We start from the raw sequence: 26,085 nt of genomic DNA, 5'->3' as shown, positions 1-26,085 counted from the left end.
GGATTTGAAATGCCCCTTAGACAAGCGAGTGATGCCTTTGTGTGTGCGCTGGTCCTTTAGCAGTGGATTGGCTTATTTAATTCAGTCTGTTAGTGGTATTATTCTGTATCCTGGTTACAACGAGACCCTTGGTTTTCTCAGGACTCTCACAAGATGATTTCTTTGTTTACCTGAGCAGCTTGTTGGTTCCCTGAGGAATTTTTCCCCAAATTTCTGAATTTTTTTCCGTTCAGTAAATTGCAGCTCTTTGCATATGACTAGGGAAAGGTTCAGACTGTGCACCTGCTTGAAGGTAGAAATGCAAAAGGGAGATAGCATTTCCTATATTATACACCCACATAAATGTGTGCAAGGATGCATGTGGACACTTGTCTCTCCATCCATCCATCCATCCATCCATCCATCCATCCATCCATCCATCCATCCGTGTCCTGGCAGAGGCATGAGGCTGCTCGTGTACTCCCATGCTCAGCAGTGAAACACCCTCTGTTGTTTGCCCACCTCCTTGGCTGCGACTGAAACCCACCCACACCATATCACTTGCAAATACAACTGGCCTGCCCGTGCTTGTCCCTTCTGCTTGTCCCCTTCTGCCATGGTTTGTAAGGGAAAGGGGAAAATAAAGTTTGTCTGGCACACACAAATGCCTTGTCCTCTGGGCAAACACCCTAATATTGCAAAACTTGAGACAGGCACTTGAAGGGAGGATTGGGCCCTGAAGGGAGTTTATTTCCCAGATTGGGTCATAAAAGCATGAAATCCTCACAGTCTAACCACGTGGTGAGTCACATTGGCATAAAGTCAGTGACACCTCCCAGCAGCATTCCTCTCCTCCCCACACGGGCGGGTGGCTGTGGGCAGCCACCACCGCCACTGTACATTGCACAATCCCCTATACTGCACGACTGGGTAAATACTGACGTGCGACTTTGCACTCGCCACTTGCGGAGCTTCCTTCTCCTTCCAAGACGTGCACACAGAGCCCAAGATGAAGATTGAGTTCGCTCCGCTCTCCGTGCCACTGCAGAGAAGGCTTCAGATGGCGTCGGTGCTTCAATGGGTCTTCAGCTTCCTATGTCTAGGTAAGAGACATCTCCTCGTCCTTCTCTCAGAAGCCAGAGCAGCTTTTGTCCCAACCCCTTCTGTCCCCAGCCCCAAGAAAGACCTGGGACTGAAGGAAAGTGGCATTAAAGGCATCTCTGGGAGCCTGCAGTGAATCCCAGGCTGTGTTGGGACAAGTGATTAGCAGCAGATGTTGCACTCACATGTCTGTCTCGCTGTATGAAGAGCAGCGTGGGAGGCTCTGTCTCACTAAAGCAGGGGGTTTTTTTCGTTTTTTGTTTTTTTTTTTTTTTTTTTTTTTTTTCCCCATCTGAGCACGGTGGCACTAGGGAAGTGCCTGGCTGCGTGCCTGTGCATGGGAACATCGATGGGTCTTATGCAGCAGCTAAACCCTGGTGGGGTTTCAGCTTCTCCTGCTCTTTAGGTTTAGCTTTTTCCTGGCCTAAGGTGCTGATCTGCTTATCGCTTGTCATGAGAAATGGCATTCCCATGCCTGAGGGATAGTATGATGGGAAAAGCGTGAGGGACTCTGCTTTGCAACCCTGGAAACAGACATTTCACTTTATACAGATGCCCCTGCACACTGCAAAAGGGCATTTTTCCAGGAAAACCCAAGCAGGCTGGGGAAGAGACACATTAACAAACCGAGACCCAGACAAACTCGCTACTGTGTGAAGGGCATCAGGTGCTGATGGAAATGAAAGACACGCAGTTTTAGATAGGATGCACTGGGAAACGGTGATGGGAGACCCAGAGACAGGATATCAGAGAGTGCAAACTGCCTGGGGTGATTTACAGCCCATCAGGAGCCAACCTGGAAGGTGACATCCTAGAATTTGCCATTGTCATGTTAATTCTTAGTCTCAGATGGGATCTATGTGGTGAACGGAGTTAAATCCAGTTGGCGGCAGGTCACGAGTGGTGTCCCCCAGGGCTCGGTTTTGGGGCCACTCCTGTTTAACATCTTTATTGATGATCTAGACGAGGGGAGGGGATCGAGTGCACCCTCAGTCAGTTTGCAGATGACACCAAGTTGGGTGGGAGTGTTGATCTGCTCGAGGGTAGGGAGGCTCTACAGAGATATCTGGACAGGCTGAGGGGATGGGCTGAGGCCAACTGGAGGGGTTTCAATAAGGCCAAATGCCGGGTGCTGCACTTTGGCCTACAGGCTTGGGGAGGAGTGGCTGGAGAGCTGCCAGTCAGAGAGGGACCTGGGGGGGGGATTGGCAGCCGGCTGAACATGAGCCAGCAGTGTGCCCAGGTGGCCAAGAAGGCCAATGGCATCCTGGCTTGTATCAGAAATAGCGTGGCCAGCAGGGACAGGGAAGGGATCTTGCCCCTGTACTCGGCACTGGTGAGGCCGCACCTCGATTACTGTGTTCAGTTTTGGGCCCCTCACTCCAAAAAGGACATTGAATGACTCGAGCGTGTCCAGAGAAGGGCAACGGAGCTGGTGCAGGGTCTGGAGCACGTGTCGTACGAGGAGCGGCTGAGGGAACTGGGGTTGTTTAGTCTGGAGAAGAGGAGGCTGAGGGGAGACCTCATGGCCCTCTACAACTACCTGAAAGGAGGTTGCAAAGAGCTGGGGATGAGTCTCTTTAACCAAGTAACAAGTGATAGGACAAGAAGGAATGGCCTCAAGTTGTGCCAGGGAAGGTTTAGACTAGATATTAGGAAGTATTTCTTTACAGAACAGGTAGTCAGGCGTTGGAATGGGCTGCCATCGGGTTGACATAGCGCTTAGGGATATGGTATAGCTGAGAACTGTCAATGTGAGGTTAATGGTAGGACTGGATGATCTTCAAGGTCTTTTCCAACCTAGACGATTCTGTGATTCTGTGATTCTGAAAAGCTTTTGCTTTATTGTGGTAGGATAGCTGTTGACTAGTCCCAATACACAGAGGCAGCAGATCTTTGTGTATATATGGGTCCTGGCACACAAGCATGTCCAAAACAATACCTGTAAAGAAAGTACAGGCTATGCTTCAGAGCCTCATTATGTTTCTGAGATGGCTCCATCCAAACTCTGCTACAGCCTGGGGCTGAATGGCCACCTCTGCACCTGTTTCTGATGGACTGGAGCACTGGACCATACTGGTCCAGATGGTGTAGCTGTTCGCACGTTTCTTGGCATAGGCTTGGCCCAGCTAAGTAACACCCTTCCAAACTGCAGGTTGGCACAGTTTGGGCAACAGCAGAGGCCAGGGACCATTGTTGGTAGCCAGGATGGGTGAGGCTGCCCTTTACTGGAAGAAAAGAGAATTAGCAACATGGACATGAATGTTCACCTGCTGGGTCAGCAAATGGGTTCTGCTGAGTTGCTTTGGAGAGGTTTAACCAGTGCGGCCCCTTGGGTTGCTCTGGGACAAGCTGGAGGACATCCCTCTCCAGCTGGAGGGGAAATCCCAGTGTGGCAGTGGTGGCACAGCCCACTGAGCTGCTGCAGAGCACGGTTATGGCATGGCAGAGTGCTGGGCACTCGGTGCCATCCTGTACTGGCATTATAAACCCTGGGGCTCTTCCAGTGCAGAAGAGATCCCAGCTGTGAGCAACCTTCCCCTGCGCACCGGAGACCACCTTGCAGGAGGAGACAGCGCAGGGGAGGGGAGATCTGGCAAAAGCCATGCAGCCTTGGACCCAACCAGCCAGACTGGGACATTTTGGGGTGCTCTGTAGCTCCCTGTTTGCCCCTGCACCCAGATTTCCTTCCAGGATGGGATGGGACGTAGTAGAGACGTGGCCGCAATGTTAACAAGGGATACAACAACACATCCCCATTCCCAGCATGGATGCAGCTGGGGCTTATGGAGCTTTAACAGTGTTTTCCAGCAAAACAACTCGTACTTTAGGTTTTTCCCTTCTTGGTATTGGGAGCAAGCTGACACTTGACTTTTCAGTGATGGAAATTACTTCTGAAGCCAGCAGAAAGCCAGAAAATGGGCAGGAAGGAGGAATCCTCTCCAGTCAGAGGGTAATGTGGAGCTACTCGAAACTCAGTCTCTGCCTCCTGAAAGGAAATGCAGCTTGCTGTGAATGAGGATGAGACCCAGATGCACACCTCCAACCAGAGATTACTGGTTTTCCCTGGAACAGTTTGATTTTGTTTTATTTGTGACACAATATAAAACAAAAAGCAGTAAAGAAATGCTATGAGAAAGACATTAGAAAGGTGGTAATGAAATCTTATAGAGTGATTCCAACTGGTTTGGTTCATTTCACAAAGTTTAAGTCTAGAGCTTTCCACCTGAAAGCTCCCAGTTTAACAAGTGCAAAATCTTGATGCTAAGGGATACCTTTAATTTCATCCCATGAGCTGCCGACCGCCCCATGCCGCACTCAGTCCTAACCCTCAGGCACAGAGATCAGACCTTCCGTGGGCCAAGATTTGGCCGCCAGCTGCTCCTTTCTCTCTGAGACAGGCTTGTACTTCCGCTGCCAGAAAAGGGCTCCTGAAAACACACTGTCGACCGCTGCCAGGCATCTGCGCAGCTCTTTGGCTGGAGATCGCAGCAGCCAGCCTTGCGGCAGTGCTGGTTACAGGCAGCTGTTGCTATGGTTGTGCGAATGCACCCCCTGAGAAGCCAAGCACTGGGCGAGGGGCTCATTCATCCATTCTCTGCGGGGTGCTGGATGAGTGCAGCAGCTCGACCCCAGTGCTGGCAGGGAGCTCTGCTGCAGCATCTCTCACAACAGGCAGGCATTGTCGGCGCTGCCTGTTTTCTTGAGGATGCTCCTGGCAAGGGCATGGAGACAAAAGGTGCCATTTGCTTCAGATGCTGACAGCTGCTGGAAAGAAAGTGCACGGTGTAAAGATGGGATGGAGGTCATGGAGAGGGGACCCCATTGCCTCCCCACTGCAGGATCCCAGTACTGACCAGTGCCCCCTTCTAATGAAGTGGAGCCAGGCTTCTGCAGGGCACCAAAATCAGCAGGCTGGTGTCCAAGCCTGCTGCACTGCTTCCCACTGCCTCTCTCATTCCTTATCACCATGAACTTGGGCACAGGTATCCATCCAGACACGCCATGCAGAAGTACTAGTGTAGGGCTGAACCCATGCAAGCAAAGGCAGTGCAGGGCCAGGAAATTTGTGCGTACCACCTCTGCAGATCCAGCGTATGACACCAGCCTTTGAACCCTTTCAATCAGCAAGCTTGGCTCAAAGGGCACGCAGTGCCAGTGTGAGTCGGGCCCCCTTGGCCACAGACCATAGTCCACAGTCTGGGAGAGCCTGGCCAGGCTTGGCTGTGCCAAGGGGTACAGCATCCGTGTAGGCTGTCACCGTCAGGGACTTGAGGCTGGCACTGGGGACCTCAGCAACGTGCATCTTGCAAACCCTACTGACAACTGCAATATGAATCTGACTCACTCTGAGGCTGCTGTGATGCCAAAAATCTCGTTCCATAGGCTGTTGTTTTCCCTGTTTTAGGCTGAATGGGCAAATGCTGGGTTAGCAGCAATGTTGGGCCCAGCAGCACTTTGATGGGACACGGTCCTGTTTGGACTTGGCCAGAAAAGTCCTCTGTGTGCTAGCCTGTGGCTTTATTTGGACCCCATGGCATATACATGTGTGTTGTCTGTGATATGCCCATGCTCATCCAGGGAGAGACTTGCAGCTCACAATGAAACTACTTAACACAAGTTATTCACCACCAAACATTTCATTTTTGCACTGAGCTTCTTTGAGGGAGCCCAGCCCAGGAAGCCACTTGGCCTGTGAGGGGGTCCAAGAAAGCCATCACATCCACATGGACATGTCTTCTCTTTGCTGACTCCCATATGCCCATGGAGATGTGAGGTGCTGGGTCCTGGGTCAGAAAGAGCTGCTCCAGAAGCACCCCTGGTTGACAGGCTGGGTGCAGAGCTTGGTGGTCCTGCAGTCCACGAACACCCTATGGCTCTGGGCCCCTCACTACAAAAAGGCCATTGAATGACTCGAGCGTATCCAGAGAAGGGCCACGAAGCTGGTGCAGGGTCTGGAGCACAGGTGTGATGGGGAGCGGCTGAGGGAACTGGGGGGGTTTAGTCTGGAGAAGAGGACGCTGAGGGGAGACCTCCTGGCCCTCTCCAACTGCCTGAAAGGAGGGTGCAGAGAGGGGGGATGAGTCTCTTTAACCAAGTAATAAGTGATAGGACAAGAGGGAATGGCCTCAAGTTGTGCCAGGGAAGGTTTAGACTAGATGTTAGGAAGGATTTCTTTACAGAACGGGTTGTTGGGTGTTGGAATGGGCTGACCTGGGAGGTGGTCGAGTCCCCATCCCTGGAGGTGTTCAAGAGGCGGGATGACATAGCACTGAGGGATATGGTGTAGATGGGAACTGTCAGTGCTAGGTTAATGGTTGGACTAGATGATCTTCAAGGTCCTTTCCAACCTAGATGATTCTGTGATTCTGTGACTCCTTCACCCAGAACAAGACCTCACCATGGACAACCACAGACAAACCTCCCTGCATCTGGCCTGAGCAGAAAGTAGAAGATTTAGGGTCTGTATGGAGCTTTCCTTCTTGTCAAGGGCCCTTTGTTTTGGGTTTTAGTTTGAAGGGGTCTCTCTTCACTTTCCATGACAGTGTAGACAGTGCAGTAGCTAATCTCAGCCCAGCCTAGGATTATCTGGCCATTTTCAGATAACAGATGTGATTGCAATCACATCTCATTGCTGTTTGTGTGCCTGATGCACCTACAGTCCCCATCCTCACCAGAGAGCTTGCTCCCATGGAGAGCTTGACCAAGCTGGGGGTTGAAACTAGATGGTCTTTAAGGTCCCTTCCAGCCCAAATCATTCTGTGATTCTAAGCTGGAGAGCTTGTCTGGCTCTGCAGAGCCCTGGCAGCCGATGGGGTTCAAAGATGGATTTCTAATGAACTGGGGACTTGCAGGTTTCTCCCCATGCTCATCATGACACAGGTTTCCATCTCTTCCAGCGGCGTTTCTGAGACCCAACAGCCCTTTGCGGGTTGCTTTGTGGGCACGGTGGGTTGTACAGAGGCTGGAGTTTAGCCCCAGGAGGGAGATATCTGCTGAGGTTCCCTGGCCAAGAGCCTAATGTGATGTTCGTGATATCCTTTAAAGTGTTTTCCTGGCAGGTAGCCCAGAAAATGACAGTTGTTTGTAGGAAAGCAGATGCTGAGGGAAATACGGCTGTCATCTGGGCAGCTCTGAAGTGGTCCGCAGTCCAGGGAGGGACAGGCAAGAAACCTTCATCATTCCTCATTTTCATCTTGGGATTCCCCTCAAGGGAAGAAAGCAATGATTATGGGGAACAGCCTCACAATGAGCAAATATTTCTCTTTGCCACCCATCCCTTCTGCTCTGTCCTACAGAAAAGAAGCAGAAGGGGCAAGGAGGTGGCTTTAGGTTGTTCTTGCTGCTCTGCCTGTGGGACATGACTTATGGATCCTTGCTGTTCTGCCTCTGGGAGATGACTTGTGGAGGAAGGGGAGTGTGTGTTGCCCTCCAGTGTGGATTCAGGAAAGACCCAGGATTTCCAGGAATAGAAATAGATCTTGGCTCCTGGTGTACAGTCTTTCCCTCTAGCCCTTAGCTCAAATGAATGCAGGATTTGGTCCTTTCTTGGGTGGGAGGTTATTTTTCAGCAGCTTGGAGAACAAGGAGACTCTAAGAGGTGAAGAGTCACCTGTGTAACCTAAAAGAGGCTGGACTGGTGCTGGTGAAGGGACCCTGGAGCCAGGCTGAAGAGCATGAAGTCCTGGGCAGCGGGTGGACCCAACCTGGGGACCTGACATGGCTTTTGGGAAGCAGAAATCCAGCTCTGTGGAAATATCTTGGCATTGGTGGTCCAGAAAGTCTCGGTGTCTAACAGATGGGATCACACTGCCTCTGCTATGTTTTCATGGAAGAGTTCGAGGACATGACACACAGAGATCTGCAAGGAAGTTGGAAGGGGAACAACAGTCTTCCTTGAACCAAGCAGCTATGGTGACTTCCCATCACGCACCAGGCAGCGGTACCAAGTGTCCCCTTCTTGCCAAAATACAGCCCATAAATAATCATGTGTCTGCCTAAGACTGGGATTGGTTTGGATGCAGATGGTAGGATTTAGTTATACATTTTCTGGAACTTTCCTGTTTCTTTGCTCCCAGCAATTTTCAGACTGAAGGTCCATTCTGGGGCAGGAATCTGCGCCTTTCCCACAGCAACCAGTGCACTGTAAGATTTTACAAGCACAAAAAAAAAAAAAATCTTAAGATTGAGTGGAGGTCACTGTGTGCAAATTCTACCCTGAAAAAAAAAAAAAAAAAGTTGAATTGCATATGAATCAAGGGAGAAATTAATAATTATATAATTGCAAGATAAAGACTCACTTGGATGATAAGAAGTGCATAGATTTGGACCAGAACAACTCCTTCATTTTGCAGAATGCACTTTGAGCTTTGCACGGTGTGATAAAAAGAGGAGTAGGCATTGCACAGTTTTGCAGCAGACCTGATGACCTGGCTCCCAGATGCAGCAAAATTGCAACCTCTGCGTTGTTCCTCAAGCAGTGTTTATGTGTCATGTGGACCCTGGAGCTTTGTTTCGTGCTGTATGCTATTTTCCTCAAGAGTTATAAAGGCTGTGACTGTGGCATTTGAAAGGAGTGGCACCAGCTATGAGCTGTGGTTTGTTCTGACCTGGAGGATGTACTGCAGGTTAGACCTGTTGCTCTGCAGAGAGTTGCAGCGTTTCCCCATGCACTGAATTAGTGCCTATCCAGGTGCCTGCTGCAGGGTCTCTACCTTTACGAGGACATTAGATCCCATTTCAGCTTTAAGGAGATTTAGGATGCTGCTAGATTATTGCTTTTTTTCCCCCATAGGAATTATCAGTACCATCATGCCAGTGTTTTAAAAAAGGGAAGGGATTTGTTTTTACACACAAAGCTCTGGGATCAGCACGACTTATCACAAAAAAAAAAAAAAAAAAAAAAAAAGACTATAAACCAGACCTACTTATTTATCCTTAAGTAAAAGGAAACAGGAGGTGCAAGGAGATCTTAAATGAGAGCACTGTATACCTCTTCTCTGATGGGCCTTAGCTGAGATGAGCTGGAGAGGGCAGGTAACATCCAAAGATGAAAATCCAGGTCTTAGAGGATGAGGGCCTCAATGCATCTATCTCACAGCAGAAGCTGAAGCTGAACAGGGCATCTCCACCCTCACATCCTTCATCCCTGGCTGCCAGATCTGTGATGAAGACCCAGAGAAGAAAAAAATATATAACCCACCACACATGATGTAACCCATCAGCTGGGGAAGGCAAAGGGCTTGGATGAATATTGGGGTTTTTTTAGCTCAGTCTCCCCCTTCCCAGACAAGACCAAGGCTTCAAGAGGGACAGATGGAGAGGACACAGCTCTTCCCAGACACTTTTTAGGGCATCTGCTTTACCAGGTGGCAGCTTGGTGGCCATCAGAGCTTCCCAGTCTCTGCAGACAGACAGTGTTGGGCTTGGGTGGGATTTGATGTACCAAGTGATGATTGTTTGTACACAAACTTTTCTTCTCTTGTTCCTGTGCCAAAACACAGGGGATGAGGGAGATGGGAGGTAGAGGACAAAGGTGAACACTGACTGGAAGCAGCTCAGAAAAGTCTTTAATGACTTGGGGAAGTCCCAAGTCATTGATGTCGTAGGGAATGAAATAGAGCATTCTTATAAAATCTGTGATGACACCGAGTTGAAAGGACTGAAAATCCTCTAGAAGGCCAGGATTAGAGCTGAGAGTGAACCTGAGAAGTGGAGGAAAAGGTCCAAAATCAATAAGAAAAAACTCAATAAAGAGTAAAATCTTATGTATGGGAAGATAAAAGATTAAAAATCAAGGACACCAGTAAAATGGACAATCACTGGGTTAGGACAAAGCTATTGGGGACTGTACAAACAGGGCCTAGTGCCCCACTTTGCTGCCACTGTAAAATGTCAGGTGTCATCAGGGCGTATTGACAGGAGTTTTGGGGTAAAAACACAAACATTATCATTGCAGAGATCAGACAGACTCCAGAGAAAAGCCAGACAGCAAAGGGATAGAGATCTGATGCACAAAGACCCTTTGGACGCAGTGAGGTCCATCAGTCTTCTGGGAAGAGGGGGACACAGTGGCCTTTGGAGAAATAGGTGGTTGTAGCAAGGATGGTGCTTGGTTCCTCTCCAGGTTCCTGGGGCAGATAGATACGAAAGAAACAACCTCTGCATTAAAGGTGCCTTCACATGGATAAAATAATTCAGCAGCAAGCCCAGTGAAAGGCTTAGGCTCCATTGCAGGATCAAACAGAGTCCCGTCAAGTGAATCATTCTTCTCCCAAAGTCCACCTAACCCAACTGCCAACTCACTGGTGGCTTTTCTCTCAGCACAGTGCTGCACAGCTGCCTTCATCGCCCTCTTCTTCACACGTTTTTGGCTGGTCAGTGCCCTCTATGCTGCGTGGTGGTTCCTAGACAGGGAAAAACCCAGCAAGGGTGGGAGGCGGATCCACAGCATCCGGAACAGCATCGTCTGGAGGTACATGAGGGACTATTTCCCCATCACGGTAAGTGCCACTGATCCCATCAGCTCTGAGGAGATTCAGGGACCAACTTTGTCCTTGGTGTTTGGAGGCAGCCTGGGGCCAACAATCATGGCATGGGGTGCTGGGGGGTCAGTGTTGAAGGATTGTCTTCCCAACTCCCAGATTACTGCAAGACCCAGAAAAAATGTGGATCACCATTTTCACAACTGCATCCTTTGATCATCTGCCTTTTATGCACCCATTTAACATCGCTGTATTCCAGCAGTTAGGGAAATCTCCCCTTGCCTGTTTTCCGTGTCTATATTGTGACACTCCTGCTCTTCAGGTTGCTCAGCATTTACCCAGTGGACACAGGGCCAAGTTTTGACCAAAATCCAAGAGGTTCTGGTGTCCTGCAAGGTCAGGGTCCCCTTTTGCTGGGAAAGAAGCTGAATGGGTAAAGCTGGTGGGCAGTCTCACAGAGTTGCTGTTTCTCTGAGAAAGACTTCTGTGACATTTCCTGATTTACTTTAATGCATGTGGCCGGCCTTTGCCCTTGCTCTTTATCTGGTATCCCCTTGGCATGGCGTGAATGCATGGACCAGCACGAAGTCCTGCCTCAGAGCCAGCACAAGTTCGTACAAATCTGAACAATGCAGCAGAAGAGTTCATGGGCCATGCAAGGGACTGAGTTTTGAGGGTAGACCGAGCTATGGGAATTTGTAAGATAATTCCTTTAATGAAACATTGCCTGTTGAGGGAACTCAGATAAGATGCAGACAGATGGCCTGGAGTCAGGGGCTGGGTGCTGCAGTCCAAGTAAAATGAAATGGGGAGCCCAAACAGCCAAAGGACTCATCAGACCAAGGGAAAAACAAGAGCCCAGCCTAAGAGTCTGTCCTGCATAGAGTAGGACCTGGGATAAGGATTAGGGGGAACTGAAGCAAAGTGAGGACCAGAAATGATATGCCCAAAGTCAGATTTGCTGCTCAACCAGAAACAAGAGCTGGATCTTCCGAATCCCAGCCTTGCACTTCAACAATAAAACATGAGGTTTGTCTCTTCAGTTTGACAGGGAGAAAAAACCACACATCCCCAATAAAACACACCCAAAATTTTCAAGACCCTGGAGTGTAGACTGCAGGATTGGTGCAGAAGGAGATTAATTTAGGGCAGAAGTCAAGGCTGGGCAAAAAAATGAGAAGATAGGGTCTGTCTGGATCTCTCCTACCATTTCTGAGTGGATCTTAACACATAGTTGTGTTATAACAAATCAGATGGGCCCAGATTCCCCTAAAGTGATGGTGCCTAAAATGTATCTGCTGATGCCACATCATCCCCTTTTGCAGGCCACCACTCAGTACAATATTGACCCTAGTGCTGCAGGTAGATGAGGGCTTTGCTGAGACACAACCTTGTTACGCAGACAGCGTGTCCCAGCAAACGTTGTTCCTTTTCATCAGAGTGGAAACATCGCTTGATATCAAGGCAAAGTGCAACAGTCCAGAAGAGCAACACCATGGACATACTTAGATCTACGTGTGAAGGCACCACCTCCAGAATACTCCAAAAGCAAATGTTGCACCTGGAAAATCAGGGTTTTTTTTATTTCCCCTGCTTCCCCTCCCCTCATTTCAATTTTCACCTCATCCCCAGTATGCCTCTTGGGTTGGTGAAGGTGAAGGAGCAAAGGATGGTGTTGTCTGTGACCGTGGCTGGTTAGCGGCATACCACACTGTGCAAGCTGGGATTGCCTCTCAGAGGACTTGAGTGCAACTGGTAGAGATAGATGTGCTGGGTTGAACCAGCTCATCACCCTCCCTTTCCGCTCCTGTGGACAAGTCAAATAAATCCACTGAATTTTGTGCTGGAAGCTGGCATACACTAGCCAAACTTCCCATGTCTCAGCTGGGTGAACTGCATCTCCACGTTGCTTCTCTACAAGACCATCCATCAGAGTAAGTCTACCTTGTGTGTGTCCTACTGCCACTGAGCTTCTTTGCTCAAAGGCATGGCAGAAAGTGATGTTGAGAATCTGGAGTGAGTTATTTTATGGCTCATCTCCGAGCTTAACTTGTGATTTAAGGGCTTCTGGAGGAGCTTCAAAGTCAGGCCCCCAAAAGGTGTATCATAATTTTCTGGGGAGAAATAGAAACACATCCCAGGAAAGCTTGTGGTGAGTTTTACCAGAAGGGACAGGTAATATTTTTTGAGGTTTAATAGGAAACACCAAGTGAGTTCCTAATAAATTATTCTCAAGCTTGCCTTAGAAAATACTAGAATCACTATGATCCATTTATGTGGCTGTAGTGATTATATGCAATATATATTCTATAATTTATCTGTGGACGTATGTCACTGCTTGGGCTGTGTCGGACCAACCTCTCTGCTAAAACTTAGCTGCCAGCTCAGCCCAGCGACAACTCTTCTCCTGTCCCTTTGTAAAGACATGGAAACCCCCTCCTGAATGCTACACTGCATTGTCTGTCCGTCCTTCCCTCCAGGGGAAGGGAGGACCTGGCAGGACGACCAGTAAGACCAGTAGAGGGAGCATGGCTACTGGGTTTGGATGCAGTTCATTGTGGGTGAAGGAAGGGAAGTTTCAGTGGTGCCTTTCTCCAGAAGAAAGCAAAAATATAATAAAAAGAGTATTATAGCCAAGCAACCACATATTACTACTTCCCCAAAACATTTTCTCAGTCTTCCACACTTTGTTTTCTCAAGGACTTTCTAAGCCAGAACACAGGATTTAGCAGCCCTTGCTGAATGCATCTGCTACCATTTGTCACTACAAGAGCGCAGAAAAACGCTTGGCATCCCCAGCATCCCGCAGCAAGGAGCTCCCCAGGTGAACCTCATAGTGTGGAGACCTCCCTACTCCCTCCTAATTTCACTGGAAACTCCCTGGTTAGCCCAAGCAAATCCTGCCCCACCTACCCGTGCCCCTCCTGGCTTTATACTCTATTTTATCCCCCATCTGCCAGCTTTTCTCCCACCTAAAAACCCCAATTGTGTTTACTCCCTTGCATGGAAGACATTTCATTTCCTACTGCCAAGCACGAGCTGATGATGAACCAAGCTGAGCTTTTGGTCTGAACACGCACAGCTGGACACTCCCATGGACTTCACACTTATCAGAACAGGGAAGTGGGATTTGGGGACACAGACGAGGTCCCCGGGCCATATTTTTTGTAGATTGAGTTTGTTCATCCCTGGAGAATTAGCCATTCTGGGAAGATTAACTGTGGCTCTTAATCCTCCCAGATCCCAGCAGCAAACTTAGCATGGCCATGCACCCATGTTTGGAGGCAGGAAGAGCTGCCTGCTATTTTATTTTAGGAAGTGGCTTTAAATGCTGCCTTTAAGGGATCCGTGGGATTGTGGAAGCAAAGAGAGGTTGGGATGAGCATCTGTTTTCCAGGAATCTGGGCAGCGTGAATTTGCACTTTGCTGCAGCGAGGGTGGGAGCGTGCAGGCTCTGAGGCGTGCAAGGAGCACCCTCTGCTGATACCACCTTTGCACAAGTACCACTTCACTGCTTGGTTTATTCCCCTTGGAGCTGGCTGTATTTTAGTTAGGGGTTTGGGAGTTATAAGGTCAGGCAGGACCAGTTTAGATGATTTTAAAAGGGGGATGAGAAGAAAGCAGCGAGAATTCAAGGCAGGGGCCAGTGCATTGCCCAAGTAAGTTATTTCTGCTTCATCCCCCTGTATTTTAACACTGTCCTCCTTTTTTATACGCTCTCATGATAGTCCTGCAACACATGGCTGAGCTCAGCTGCATCTTAAAATTGAGGGAAATATATTAAAAGATCCAAAATGAATCTGTTTGGGACAGACTGCATTTGAACAGATATCCAGTGATGCCTGCTAGGGGTTGATGTTGCCCCCAAAGAGATTTTGGATGCTGTGGACTGCTCTACCTATGCCATGTTCAAAAAGCAGTCAATAATCTGTCTGCTGCTGCCAGGTCTCTGCCCAAACCCTCATCTCCATTCGCACAGTCCTTTCCCCATCATTTATCAATGCATCTTTATGAAGCATACACCCAGCATTACAGTAAAAACAAATTTCCCTGTCACATGGCCAAGCGAAATGCACATCTTCAGGGCTTCTTCTCCCCAGCCCCAGCCCCTCCTGCCACTCTAAGACTGCTGTCACCAACCTCCCTCATACAGCCAATGTGCTTTGGTAACTTCAGCTGAGGAGAACCATGGATGTGCAGAAGGTGAGGATGGGGGTGAAATGGGGAAAACATAACCTTGACAAGATCCATCTCTACTGTAGTCCTCAAACAGAAGTCACTGTCTTTCTTGCTGACTATAAATAGGGGCTGGATGCTTGGCTTAGACAAGACATTTCATCTTTAGATCCCACAACCCAGGTTACAAGTTAAATCTAGTGCAGGAAACAAAAATTAAAGTCTTAGAGGGACAACTTTTGTCTTCAGGTGCTGTCATCATTCAGAGCAACCCCAGCAGGCACCATCTTACCAGCTTTATTCAGGGCAGCCTGAAAAGTGCCTGCTGTGTGGAGAAGGTCCCTGTGGTCTTCACTGTCCTGTTTTCCCCTTGTGAAGAGCCACAGGACATTTCTTACTAGCCTTGGGGCTATCTAAATGCCAGTTGGACCTTATCTATAGCAACTGGCAGAGTCCCAACCTCTGTCATTGTGCTTGGGGACTTGCTGGCATTACTGGTTTTTTGTCAGCATAACTAAAATGAGTTATTAGAGAGTTAGTTGAACCCTAGCACCTGTGATTTGGAAGGCTCCATCCCATAGCTCATTCATTCTCATAATTGCATAAACCATGACGGGGGTTATTTGAGTGTGTCACGGTTCTGGGGAAGTACGAGGTGTTGCAGAGAGGGGACTGCTCTAGTTCACATGAACCAAGCCCTGTCAGCAATGTTTCCTTTCTTTTCATAGAAGAGTGGTATTATTTGTAAATGAGGATTTTATGTCATGGCCCATGATATTAAATATAGTTTCTGATTTCCAGCAGTCTTGGCTGTTCACTTCGCTTCCTTCTGTTGGCTGGAGGAGAGAAGAGGGTTTGTTAGGCCTAAAGCAAGATATGGCCAAATGGCCCAAAGCCACCCCTCTCTCCTTTTCTGAAAAACTTCTCTGTCCTGTGTCTTGGCCCTCTCTTCTCTACCCTCAGGTGACCTTAAGTAAGAGACAGGCCACGGCCAAGGTCAGGTCCACCAGAGGACTGTGTCCCACCTCCTGCACTGCCAAGCAACATGCTGAGCCACTGGATAAAGGACATCCTACAAGACCCCCAAATGCAGCGTCACACAAGTGCAAGGGAAGATTTGGTCATTTTGGAGCTGCCATCCTTACCCAATTTTGGGAGTGAGGGTGGTGAAGTCCCATCCAATCTCAATGTAAACCCACCTGGCTGGGCAGACTCTCTGCTACTTGCTGCAAACACAGCTCTGACCTGGCATTGTAGCACCTGGAGTAAACCCCAGTGCCCAAAGACCTCTATTTCTCCAACTGTCCCTCTCAGACCCTCATAATTTCTGGGATGTGAAACCCATCTTTCTCGGCAGCTGTTGGCAGTACTCGGATATTTGCCCTTCCTTTGGTCTCCCATCCAGACACCCTTGGGTGGGCTACCCGCTTCTTGTTGCCTTGCCACAATTTCTCCTTCTTCGGATCTAGCTGGGTTTCTGGATTTCTCTGCTGGGTTTCATCCCACAGAGACACTGCCTGCATGTTTCATCCTTCAAGAGATGCTTTTTGGAGGTGCCTGGGTAGACAGCAAGGGACCTGAGGATTTGCTTAGGACAAAGTTGAAAGGAGGTTTATCCTACTTAAGAGCAGATTAAGGAACATAACATCCTTGGAAACAGAGTTTGGGGGCACAGAAGGATAGAAATACAATAGCAATTCAGCTGGGAAAACTTTAAATGAAGAAGGCAGAAGCTTGCTGACTAGCTTTCCTGACCACATCCTCCTCTGCCATGTGGATGGCTGTGCGGGCAATGCCATGCCACTCCCTGTCTCCCACCACATGTTCATCAATCCCTAAGGATGCGATGTCATGGCATGTCAGTGCCCTCCCTGGCTACATGTCCCCTGGCATGACAAGCCCATACTCATCTCAACTTGACTTGATTAATTCCTCACTTGATGCCTTTTTAATCCCTTCATCCCTGCAAACAATGCTGGCTGGGGGCCTAGGTATTGCTTCATCTCCAGGGCGTGCTGGAGCACCCAGCCCTCCAACCTGTTGGACTCAGGGAAAATTTTACTTACCTCAAGCGTTAGTACACCAGCCTTACACAGGGAATCGCCCGTCCTCCCTCTTCCCACGGTCCATAGGGGACAACCAGGAAACCCCAGCCACATCTCAACAGGTGAATTAAAGCAGCTTCATTAAAACAGTGCTGAACTCCTGGGTCGATGCAGTCACTCAGAAGCCCTAATTCCAATTAGCTTAATTCCACTCCAAAATGAATTAAAACAAAACAAAACAAAACAAATACTGAACGAAGGCCCCTTTAATTCCAGCTAAGAGCATCTACTTGGGATGTTAATGCAGTTTAACTAATCCAGTTTAAAATTAATTTGGATTAATTTGCTTGAGATCCTCACCAGTACGTGGGCTCTCATCAGAGCTCCTGAAAGTCTGCGTATGCATTTTCCTAACACGGCTGACAGTGCATGGAGCAGGTCCCACCATGTCTTTGCAGGAGCTGGGGGAACTAGGGCAGGGTTTCACCCATGTCTTGGACCCATATTTGAATAGACAGAATAAAGGGGGATTTCCAGCTGTAGCTATCAAGATATTTTTCTGTGAAGGAGAAGCATAAAGTAGACCTCATCCTTCAAAACACCAATTTAAGTTCATTTGTTGGGAAGGTCAAGATCACCCCAGATCTGGGATCTGGAAGGCCTCATATCACCTTTGACAAGGGGTCATTACTGCTGTCAGCAGCCAAGAAGCCAGCCAGTATCCCGACCATGTCAAGGCGAAGCTTGGGGAAACCCATGGCTCAGTTTGAAGAGCACAACCCTGAGCTTCTAACAGCTCCTTGCCTTCGGACCATAATTTGGCATCCTTCAGACATCTCTGAGATGAGAAACTGGTCTTGTCTCACCAAGAAAACTTTGGGTCAAGCACCTGTCTCACTTAGATGTTTACGCACAGACCGGCTTGGCTGGACCCTTAAGTCCTTTGACAATTATTAAAGGTTCAACTCACCCAGAAAGACCAGAGCAGCAAATGCCATCCGGTGGGTGTGGAAATGACAAAACCCAGCCAAGGCAGGAGGGAGGAGAGTCCCAGCCCTCTGCACCTCAACCCCAGCCACTTCAAGAACTTTGGGGCTGAAGTGCAGGAGAGCAGGGCTGTGAGGTGTCAGGTATTAACTTTCCTGGCAGTTTGGGAACAGAGATTGACCTCTGGCAGCAGGAGAGGGAAGAAGTGAATAAACAGTGGGAACAATCCAGATGGGAGGATCAAGTTTCTGCCTTAAAGAGTTTCCAGAAGGAAAAGGGTTGGTTAAAGTCCAGGGGCCCAACCTATGGTGTAAGAAACTTTGCCCAAGTCTCTCCTCTGCTACAGATTTCCTTCTTGGTCTTGTACAAGCTCTTTGGTTTCTCTGTAAGTTCTGGCCAAATCATCCAAATGATCAGGCACTGTGACAAATGGGGACCTTCTCTCCCCTCCTTTGCTTATGCCCTGAAAGGAGCCCAGTCTACAAAGCTGAAAGAGACAAATAATTCAAGTAAGTCACTAAGATGTGGTCAGTGCTACTGCAGGGGACAGCTCTTGAAGAAACATTAACCAGATCCACCGACTCTTGAGCGACTAGACTCCTACCCTCTAGCTGCCCATGGCTTAGAGCAGGCAGCCAAAAATCACAGATTTTTTTTTTTTTTTTTCTGGAGGTCATCTGGTCCAACCCCCTGCTCAGGCAAGAGCACTCAGAGGCAGCTGCCCAGGTGGCTTTTGAATATCTCCAAGCATGGAGACTCTGCCACCTCCCTGGGCAACCTGTGCCAGTGCTCAGTCACCCTCACAGTAAAAAAGTGTTTCCTGATGTTCAGAGGGACCCTCCTGTGTTTCCATCTGTGCCCATTGCCTCTGGTCCTGTCACAAGACACCACTGAAAAGATTCTGCTCCATCCTCTTGACATCCACCCTTCAAATATTTATATACATTGATGAGATCCCTTCTGAGCCTTCTCTTCTCCAGGCTGAACTGTCCTGGGTCTCTCAGCTTTTCCTCATAGCAGAGATGTTCTAGTCCTCTCATCATCTTCATGGCCCTTTGCTGGACTCAGCACTGGACCCAGCACTCCAGGTGTGGCCTCACCAGAGCTGAGTAGAAGGCAAGAATGACCTCCCTCCACCTTTAGCAAAATATCTAGCACAGCTGAGGATACGATTTGCCTTCTTTGTTGCAAGGTCCCATTGCTGGCTCATGTTCAAATTGTGTCCACCAGGAACCCTAGGTACTTTTCCACCAACTGCTTTCCAGCTGGGTGGCCTCCAGCATGTATTGGTGCTTGGGGTTGATCTTCCCCGGGTGTAGGACTTTGTCCTTTTCCTTGTTGAACATCATGAGGTTCCTGTCAGCCGGATGTGTAGGATACATAGAGTCAGAGATACAGCTCATGATCAAGCTCCAAAATTCATGTGTGGTTTAAAAGGCCCAATCCAGAACCAACAGTGGTTGGTAGGACTCCAGATTTTAGTGGTATTTAGGCCACTAGGGAGATGAGGAATCATTTATCAGAGACAGACATGCTGTCCAGGGGTATTGTAAAACACCAGGAGTTGCATTTATCTTTGTGGCCAGAATTAGCCCAAAAAAACCCCAGAACCAAAAAGCCCAGAAAATAATGTGGTAATGCAAAGCAAGATGGAAAATGCAGTATCTGAAAATAGGTGTGCACTACAACAAATAAAATAAATCACAAGGTGATCTCAGTGGAAAACATCAAGAGAAAATATGATCAGCCAGAAATAGAACTGGAAAGATTGCTGGTTGGTGGGTGTTCAGTCATCTGTAAGGGGACATAACCTTCCTCTTCCCTTCTGTCACTTCTTATCACAGAATCACAGAATGGTTTGGGTTGGAAGGGACCTTTAACGGCCATCTAGTCCAACCCCCCTGCCATGGGCAGGGATATTCTTCAACTAGACGAGGTTGCTCAGACCTCCACCCAACCTGACCTTGAATGTTTTCAGGGACGGGGCATCTACCACCACTCTGGGCAACCTGTGCTACTGTTTGACCACCCTCGTCATAAAAAAATTCTTCCTTATATCTAGCCTGAATCTCCTCTTTTAGTTTAAAACCACTACCCCTTGTCTTATTGCTACAAGCCCCACTCTTCATTGTTTCCTCTCCTGTCCTCCCTCCTCTTTCACTGGGGTGAGCACCAAGGCATCAGATGGATGTCTCCTAGGGAGGGTTTTTAAGGATGTATGGTGTCTTAGCACAGGTGAGCTTTCCTGTGGAAGCAGTTTGCACAGCTCAGTGGATAAAGTGAGCTCAGCTCTTCATTAGCAAGGAGGGTGGTGTGAGCTTGGGGTGCAACCAGGCTTTGAGCCTGCTGTCAACCCCCCTTCCTGCCACCTCATGCACACACAGCTGGAAATTTAGTGGTTTTCAACCCACCTGAGCATCTCGCCTCTCTGCTTATAAATCACGCAGAGATGAAAGGCTGTTTGGAAGCTGAAGATGAATGCAGGAAACATTGATGTAAGATGAGATTACTGAAAAATGATGGCAGGGGCCCTGGGCACTTAGTGATTCAGCCATCTGCCCCTCTTCCTGCCTAGGCACCTCTGCACCCGGGCAGCGGTGGGACTCTTGTTTGTCCGTTCCCCTCATTAAGAGCAGGCGCTTGAATGGGCACATGTGTACAGTCAACAGTGCCTTAGGACAGATGGGAAATTAGCCACGACGTAAGAAAGTAAAATACACCCTTGTGATTAACCTGTCTGCTTCTAGGAAAACACATGCACCATTACTTGCTCCCTGAGTGCAGATGGGACTGGGGTACTCGGAGGGGTGACACGCTAAAACGCACAGAGCTTTGGTTCTTCTTGAGCACAAGCGTCTTTGAGTTGTCTGGAGATTCATGATGGTTCTGTGATGGCTAATCTTGGAAAGGTTCATCCTTCCCCGGTGCTGTGAGCATCCTCGGCACCCACAGAAGCATCAACATTCAGTTTTGACTGTTTCTGTCTGGGTTATGTTCGTTCTGGTTGATGATGGCATGGCAGGGTCTTCTCAGTGGCATAGCTGGAGGGTGGGTTTGTCACACCAGCCCCTCTCCTCTGGGCAGACCATAGCAAGTGCAACCCACAGAGTCCAAATCCTGGTTGTCCCTTATCTCCCTTTAATTGTCCCCTCTTCTGCTGTGGCACCTGTTCTCCCGGGTAGTATCTCCCAGGCTCCAAACCCACTTTCAGATTGGCCAAATATTTAATCTACCTGCTTAGCCAACCCTCAAGGGCTGGCCATGGGCTGCACTGTATCTGCAATTCATGCTGTCCATCTCTAAAGTCTGAGCACAGGCGTTCCCCATTCCCTCCTCCCGGTAAAATTGAAGCAACCTTGCTCTTGGATGGACTCAGGGATTACCTGGGCACCTAACACAGGCACAAGCAGCTGGGTTCTTGCTGATTTTCCCCAGTGGAAAGAAAACCATCAGCTTGTTCTCTGTTAGATGTCTGGACTGGATCTCACCTTACCATGTACAAAAGCATCCTTGAATCACCCGACATGTACATCTCAAAATGATTGAGATGTTCCAGTTGACTTTTTCCAACAAAGACATGGTGGGTGCTATGGAGCCCCACCCAGGAATTCCTTATCTTCTCTCCATAGCCGATGCTCCATCCCCCCAAGGTGACAGAACTAACTCATGGCCCTTTTTTGGTTCCATCCCTGTGTCCAGCTAGTGAAGACGGCGGAGCTGGACCCTAGGCAGAACTACCTGATGGGATTTCACCCCCACGGGGTCCTGGCAGCAGGAGCCTTTCTCAATTTCTGCACAGAGGCATCGGGCTTTTCCACGCTCTTCCCAGGCATCACCCCACACCTGATGATGCTCTCCCTGTGGTTTCGTATCCCATTCTTCAGGGACTATCTGATGAGCGGAGGTAAGCAGGGCAGCAGCATGGGTCAAACCCTCTGCCAAGCAGTGGGATGGGCGGGTGATTTTTCTGGGGACTCAAGGGTCTGTTTGTCCTTATCTGTGTCTGGTTAGATCCCATACATGGACACAGCTACTGGAGGTGGCACCCAATAACTCTCTGAAGTTAAAAATTGTCCTCCTAGCTGTTATCTCTGTTGTTCAACTTCATAGATCGCCTCTGAGCTCAGGGCATCGCTGTGCCAGGCGCTGTGTAATAACAGCAAAATGCAGAGCAAATCGTGAGCAGGAAAGCTGAGACCAGCAGGGCAGGGTGGTCCTGTATTTCTTTCATTCCATGCAAGTAACATTCAGGCTTGAAATTGTGGTTGCCACTAAAAGAAGGAGAAAACCTATTTTTCCAAAGCTACTTCTGCTTGCAGGGAAGCAGCATCCAGGGAGAGAGGATGCAAATAGCAATGCTGTTGCAAGACCACATGGCAGGAGAGGAAAAAGAAATGGAAAGGAGTAGGTAAAAATTAAATGGAGAGAGGGGAAAGGGAGTCTAGAGAGTTTTTTGGAGACAGGCAGGAGTTGACTTCCATCTCACCCGTGGGCTTGGGGACTGTCCACTTCTCCAGATGAATGGGCTTATGTCGTGGGCAGGATTCAATAGACTAAACATAGACATCCAGCTCCCCCTGAGATACCACAGGGCACTCATCACCCTGTTTTCCACATAAATCCTGGCTCCTGCTGCTGAAAAAATATTTACACGGAGAGCGAGGAATCATAACAATGAGAGAGTTATAGCCCAGGCAAAAGAAGGTTTAATCACTGTAATGTGGGAGTTTGGTGCATAGCTCATTTTCAGGTCGATTGAATCCATTTGACAAAAAGGTTTTAATCTGCAAATTATTTCAGCCCCTGAAACAAGGATTTTTTTTTGAAAAAAATCAAAACAATGTTGTTTTGTCATTTCTGAATAAAGGATTTCTCACTTTTAAATGCTTTAAAATAGCAGCATCCACTGAAATTTGTGTGTGTTTTGACTTCAAGTAAATGTTTCACTGACTTAAGAATAATTTAACATTGGACAGAGTTTCATTTGACAACAAACCGAAACAGATTTTCCCTGGAGCTCAAGTGCAGCTAGTTCTCAGTTTACTTTTTTCCTGATTTTTTTCCTGTTTCTCCCTTCTGGGCCAGACAGCAAAGGGATAATTGTATATTCACACAGCAGAGCTGTGCATGAATCCAGCACCTTTCAGGGGAGCTGGGCTGAGATTGCCAAAGTGTAGGAAAACTCTGAAAATAAAGTGTCTATCACCCCTCCAGAGCTGAATAATGGGGAAAAAAGGTACAGAGCAAACCAAGTCACGTGGGTTTTACAGATGCTCATTTTTCTTCCTCTCTGCCCCCCAGGCCTTGTCTCCTCCGACAAGGAGAGCGCATCCTACGTGCTGCGGAAGCTGGAGGGTGGAAACTTGCTGGTCATCATCGTCGGTGGGGCGCAGGAGGCGTTGGATGCCCGGCCAGGATCCTGCACCTTGCTGCTGAAGAACAGGAAGGGATTTGTCCGCCTGGCCATCGAGCACGGGTGACGCAGGGGATGGGGTCAAGGAGTGCTTGGGGAGGGGTGTTCTTGTCTATGGTTGGTTAATGGGGTCTTCCTACTGGTTTTGGAGAGGGGGGGAAGGTGTTTTGGGGTGGGCTTTGCTAATCTTCATGGACCTACATTGGGTTCATCTCCCCACAGCACCCCACTGGTCCCCATCTTTTCCTTTGGGGAGAACGACCTCTTTGAGCAGGTGAGAAACCCCAAGGGCTCCTGGCTGCGGCGTCTACAGCACCGGCTCCAGCAGATCATGGGCATCTCCCTTCCCCTCTTCCACGCCCGAGGCATCTTCCAGTACAGCTTCGGGCTGGTACCACACCGGCGGCCCATCTACACTGTGGGTAAGTCCTTCCCCAGCACGCCAGCATAGCGGGGACCGGGGACAGTCCCTGGGTTGTGTCATCCTCCTGATGGGCTGGAGCATCATGCCAGAGAGCGCAAGGTGTCATGGGCTAGAAACTTGCTAGCAAAGGAGCATCTTCATGCAACTGCTCAAGTGTGACACTGGTTTGGGACTCTGACTTGGTCTTATGATCTGGACTGTGCTAGGAAAGCCTCAGAAGAAAGATAGTCACCCCATCACCCCTGTAGGGTGCACCCAACCCCAGCACAGCCCAGACATACGAACCACGTCAATAATGTTGGGTTAAACTTCTAGCAAGCCAATTTTACAAACACAAGTAGGACAACACGTAAGCAGTCTGCAGGTTTTCTCAGTGCAGACACAGCCACAAACCCCAACCTATCTGCACGTGAACAGGGCAAGCCATTTTGACCAGAGACCATGCCCATAGGAGACCAAATTTCAAGAAAGTCTTTGGATTTGAAGAAGTTTTGCTTGGTTTCAACAACTCCATGCTTGGCCCACCAGTGCGGCTGATGCTCTATGTTAGTCTAATTAAAGAGGCTCTTTGGGAAGGTCAGAGCTTGCCCCACTGATTAGGTTTGACAGTCAGCAATTACTTCTAATTGTTTTACAACCTGTTTGGATTGTCTCAATGGTTTTATGAGCTGTGCAGTATCACAAGGGCTCTTCATTAGTCTGATGAGGAGCAGCGTTACACGATGATGAAACCCACCATCACTTGACAAACACAATTTGAATAAAGACACCAGAGCAAGAGAGGTATCTCATGGACTTCCCTGTCCCTTGCAGGCACCTGGTCCTGCTGCTGGTGTCTCTGGGAGATGGGAAGGGTCTTCTTCTAGTGCTAAGAATAAAATTAAATAGATTTGCCCTTGAAAAAATAATGATTTTCTAAAGATAAGTGGGTACTTGGTTCCTAATAAAAATCAGGTGTTTCACAGAAGCTTTCATTTGAGCAAAATGGAAGCACTCCAATCGCTAGTGTATTTAGATAGTCTTGGGGTCTCCCTGGCCTCAGTTTCCCCATTTGCAATGTAGATTCTCAGAGCTACGCGGGAACAGCTTGGAAAGCCCAACCCAAATATTAGAATGATGTTGTCTTTATCTGCAGCACATCTGAGATCTTAGGAGCAGCTGTAGGGACGGCACTGAGATGCAGTGAATTTTTACTTCAAAGAGCTACACAGAGGATCTTTGGCATTAACCAACTTTGCAAATGGGGAAACTGAGGCAAGGAGAGATGTGACCTTGGAGAGCAACAGCAGAGCCAGGATCTGAACCTCTATCTCCCTACGTTGTTGGTTCTGCTGCCTCCCAAACTCCTGGACATGACTGATCATATCAATCCGTCCATCACATCCTTGGAGAGGTGGACCCCAGCTCTGTGCTAAGGTGTGCAAAGTATTCAGAGGGACCTGACACTGGCTCTTCCTAACGTCCATGCTTGCTTTCCAGTTGGGAAGCCCATTCCAGTGCAGAGGAAGCACAGACCCTCCAATGAAGAGGTTGATCAAGTCCATCAGAAATACCTAAACGAATTGAGCAAGCTCTTTGAGGAGCACAAAGCTAAATACAACGTCCCAGAAGACAGACACCTGGAATTTATATAGAGCTCCTCAAGGAAGGTGAAACCATGGAGATCAAGTCCCAAGTTTTTCCCTTTTTCTGGAACCATTTCACAACCTCAACTTAGTCACATTTAACATATGGTCTGGACAGTGTAGGGGGAAGAATTTGATTTTCCTAGCATTTACATGGGTATAAGGCCAGAGTTTTCTTTTTTTCTCCCTGAAGAACACATAAGAGATATAAAGAAGACGAAAAAAATCCCATCTGTGGTCAGCACTATTGAAACTCCCCAGCAGAAATCTCACACTTCCAGCCTGGTTTGGAGGCCAGTATTTCCAGGCAGATATGAAGTATTGAAGGTCTCCTTTACATTATTTTTATTCAGAAATGGAATGATGAGCCATAATTTCTACTGAATGCATATGTTTTTTAAAATATAATTTGTCTAGATCAACCAATGATCATTGTTTGCTTGGTGCTCTTCATGTCTTTAATTGCTCTGCGCTCTTTTCTCATTACCTGAAACAGTTTATCAGAAAGCTTATACTCCCAGCATGGTGTTGGGCACCCTTGGCAGGAACATGATGCCATACCCCACTGGGGCAAAAGAAATAAGACATTTATAAAGGGCAAAGGCTCATCCAGAGTGTTCACCCTACCTGGGCTCCAGGAGTCCTGCTTATAATTTTATTACTTTAACCCCAGACACACCTGCATGGGAACACCTTGGACTAGTCACCAGCTATGGCAGCACAGGCACTGTGCATTTCATTTTACAAACAAGGCCATTTTCTAGGGAGAGAGCTTGGCCAGGAGACAGGAGAAGTGATTTGGGACAGGAAATATGGCTCATAAAGCCACGTTTGGCAGGTGATCAAAGCT

General features: G+C 48.4%; 1 protein-coding gene across 1 annotated transcript; it reads left to right on the top strand.

Moving 5' to 3' along the window:
• Positions 1–988: 988 nt before the first annotated feature.
• MOGAT2 (monoacylglycerol O-acyltransferase 2) lies at positions 989–25,659 on the top strand. Its single transcript, XM_074817035.1, has 6 exons — positions 989–1,082; positions 10,405–10,583; positions 21,473–21,677; positions 23,075–23,249; positions 23,409–23,608; positions 25,090–25,659. The coding sequence occupies exons 1-6, from the start codon at positions 989–991 to the stop codon at positions 25,242–25,244; spliced, it is 1,008 nt and encodes a 335-aa protein (XP_074673136.1). The 3' UTR covers positions 25,245–25,659.
• The last annotated feature ends 426 nt before the right edge of the window (positions 25,660–26,085 follow it).

Source organism: Strix aluco, chromosome 2, assembly GCF_031877795.1.
Source record: "Strix aluco isolate bStrAlu1 chromosome 2, bStrAlu1.hap1, whole genome shotgun sequence".
Classification (NCBI taxonomy): Eukaryota; Metazoa; Chordata; class Aves; order Strigiformes; family Strigidae; genus Strix; species Strix aluco.
This window is presented reverse-complemented; position numbering and strand designations above follow the sequence as displayed.

Coding starts and splice junctions, on each gene's coding strand:
- MOGAT2 (XM_074817035.1), top strand. CDS start 989: ATGAAGATTGAGTTCGCTCCGCTCTCCGTGCCACTGCAGAGAAGGCTT. Junction 21,678..23,074: donor GGACTATCTGATGAGCGGAG/GTAAGCAGGGCA, acceptor TCTGCCCCCCAG/GCCTTGTCTCCTCCGACAAG. Junction 23,609..25,089: donor GCGGCCCATCTACACTGTGG/GTAAGTCCTTCC, acceptor CTTGCTTTCCAG/TTGGGAAGCCCATTCCAGTG.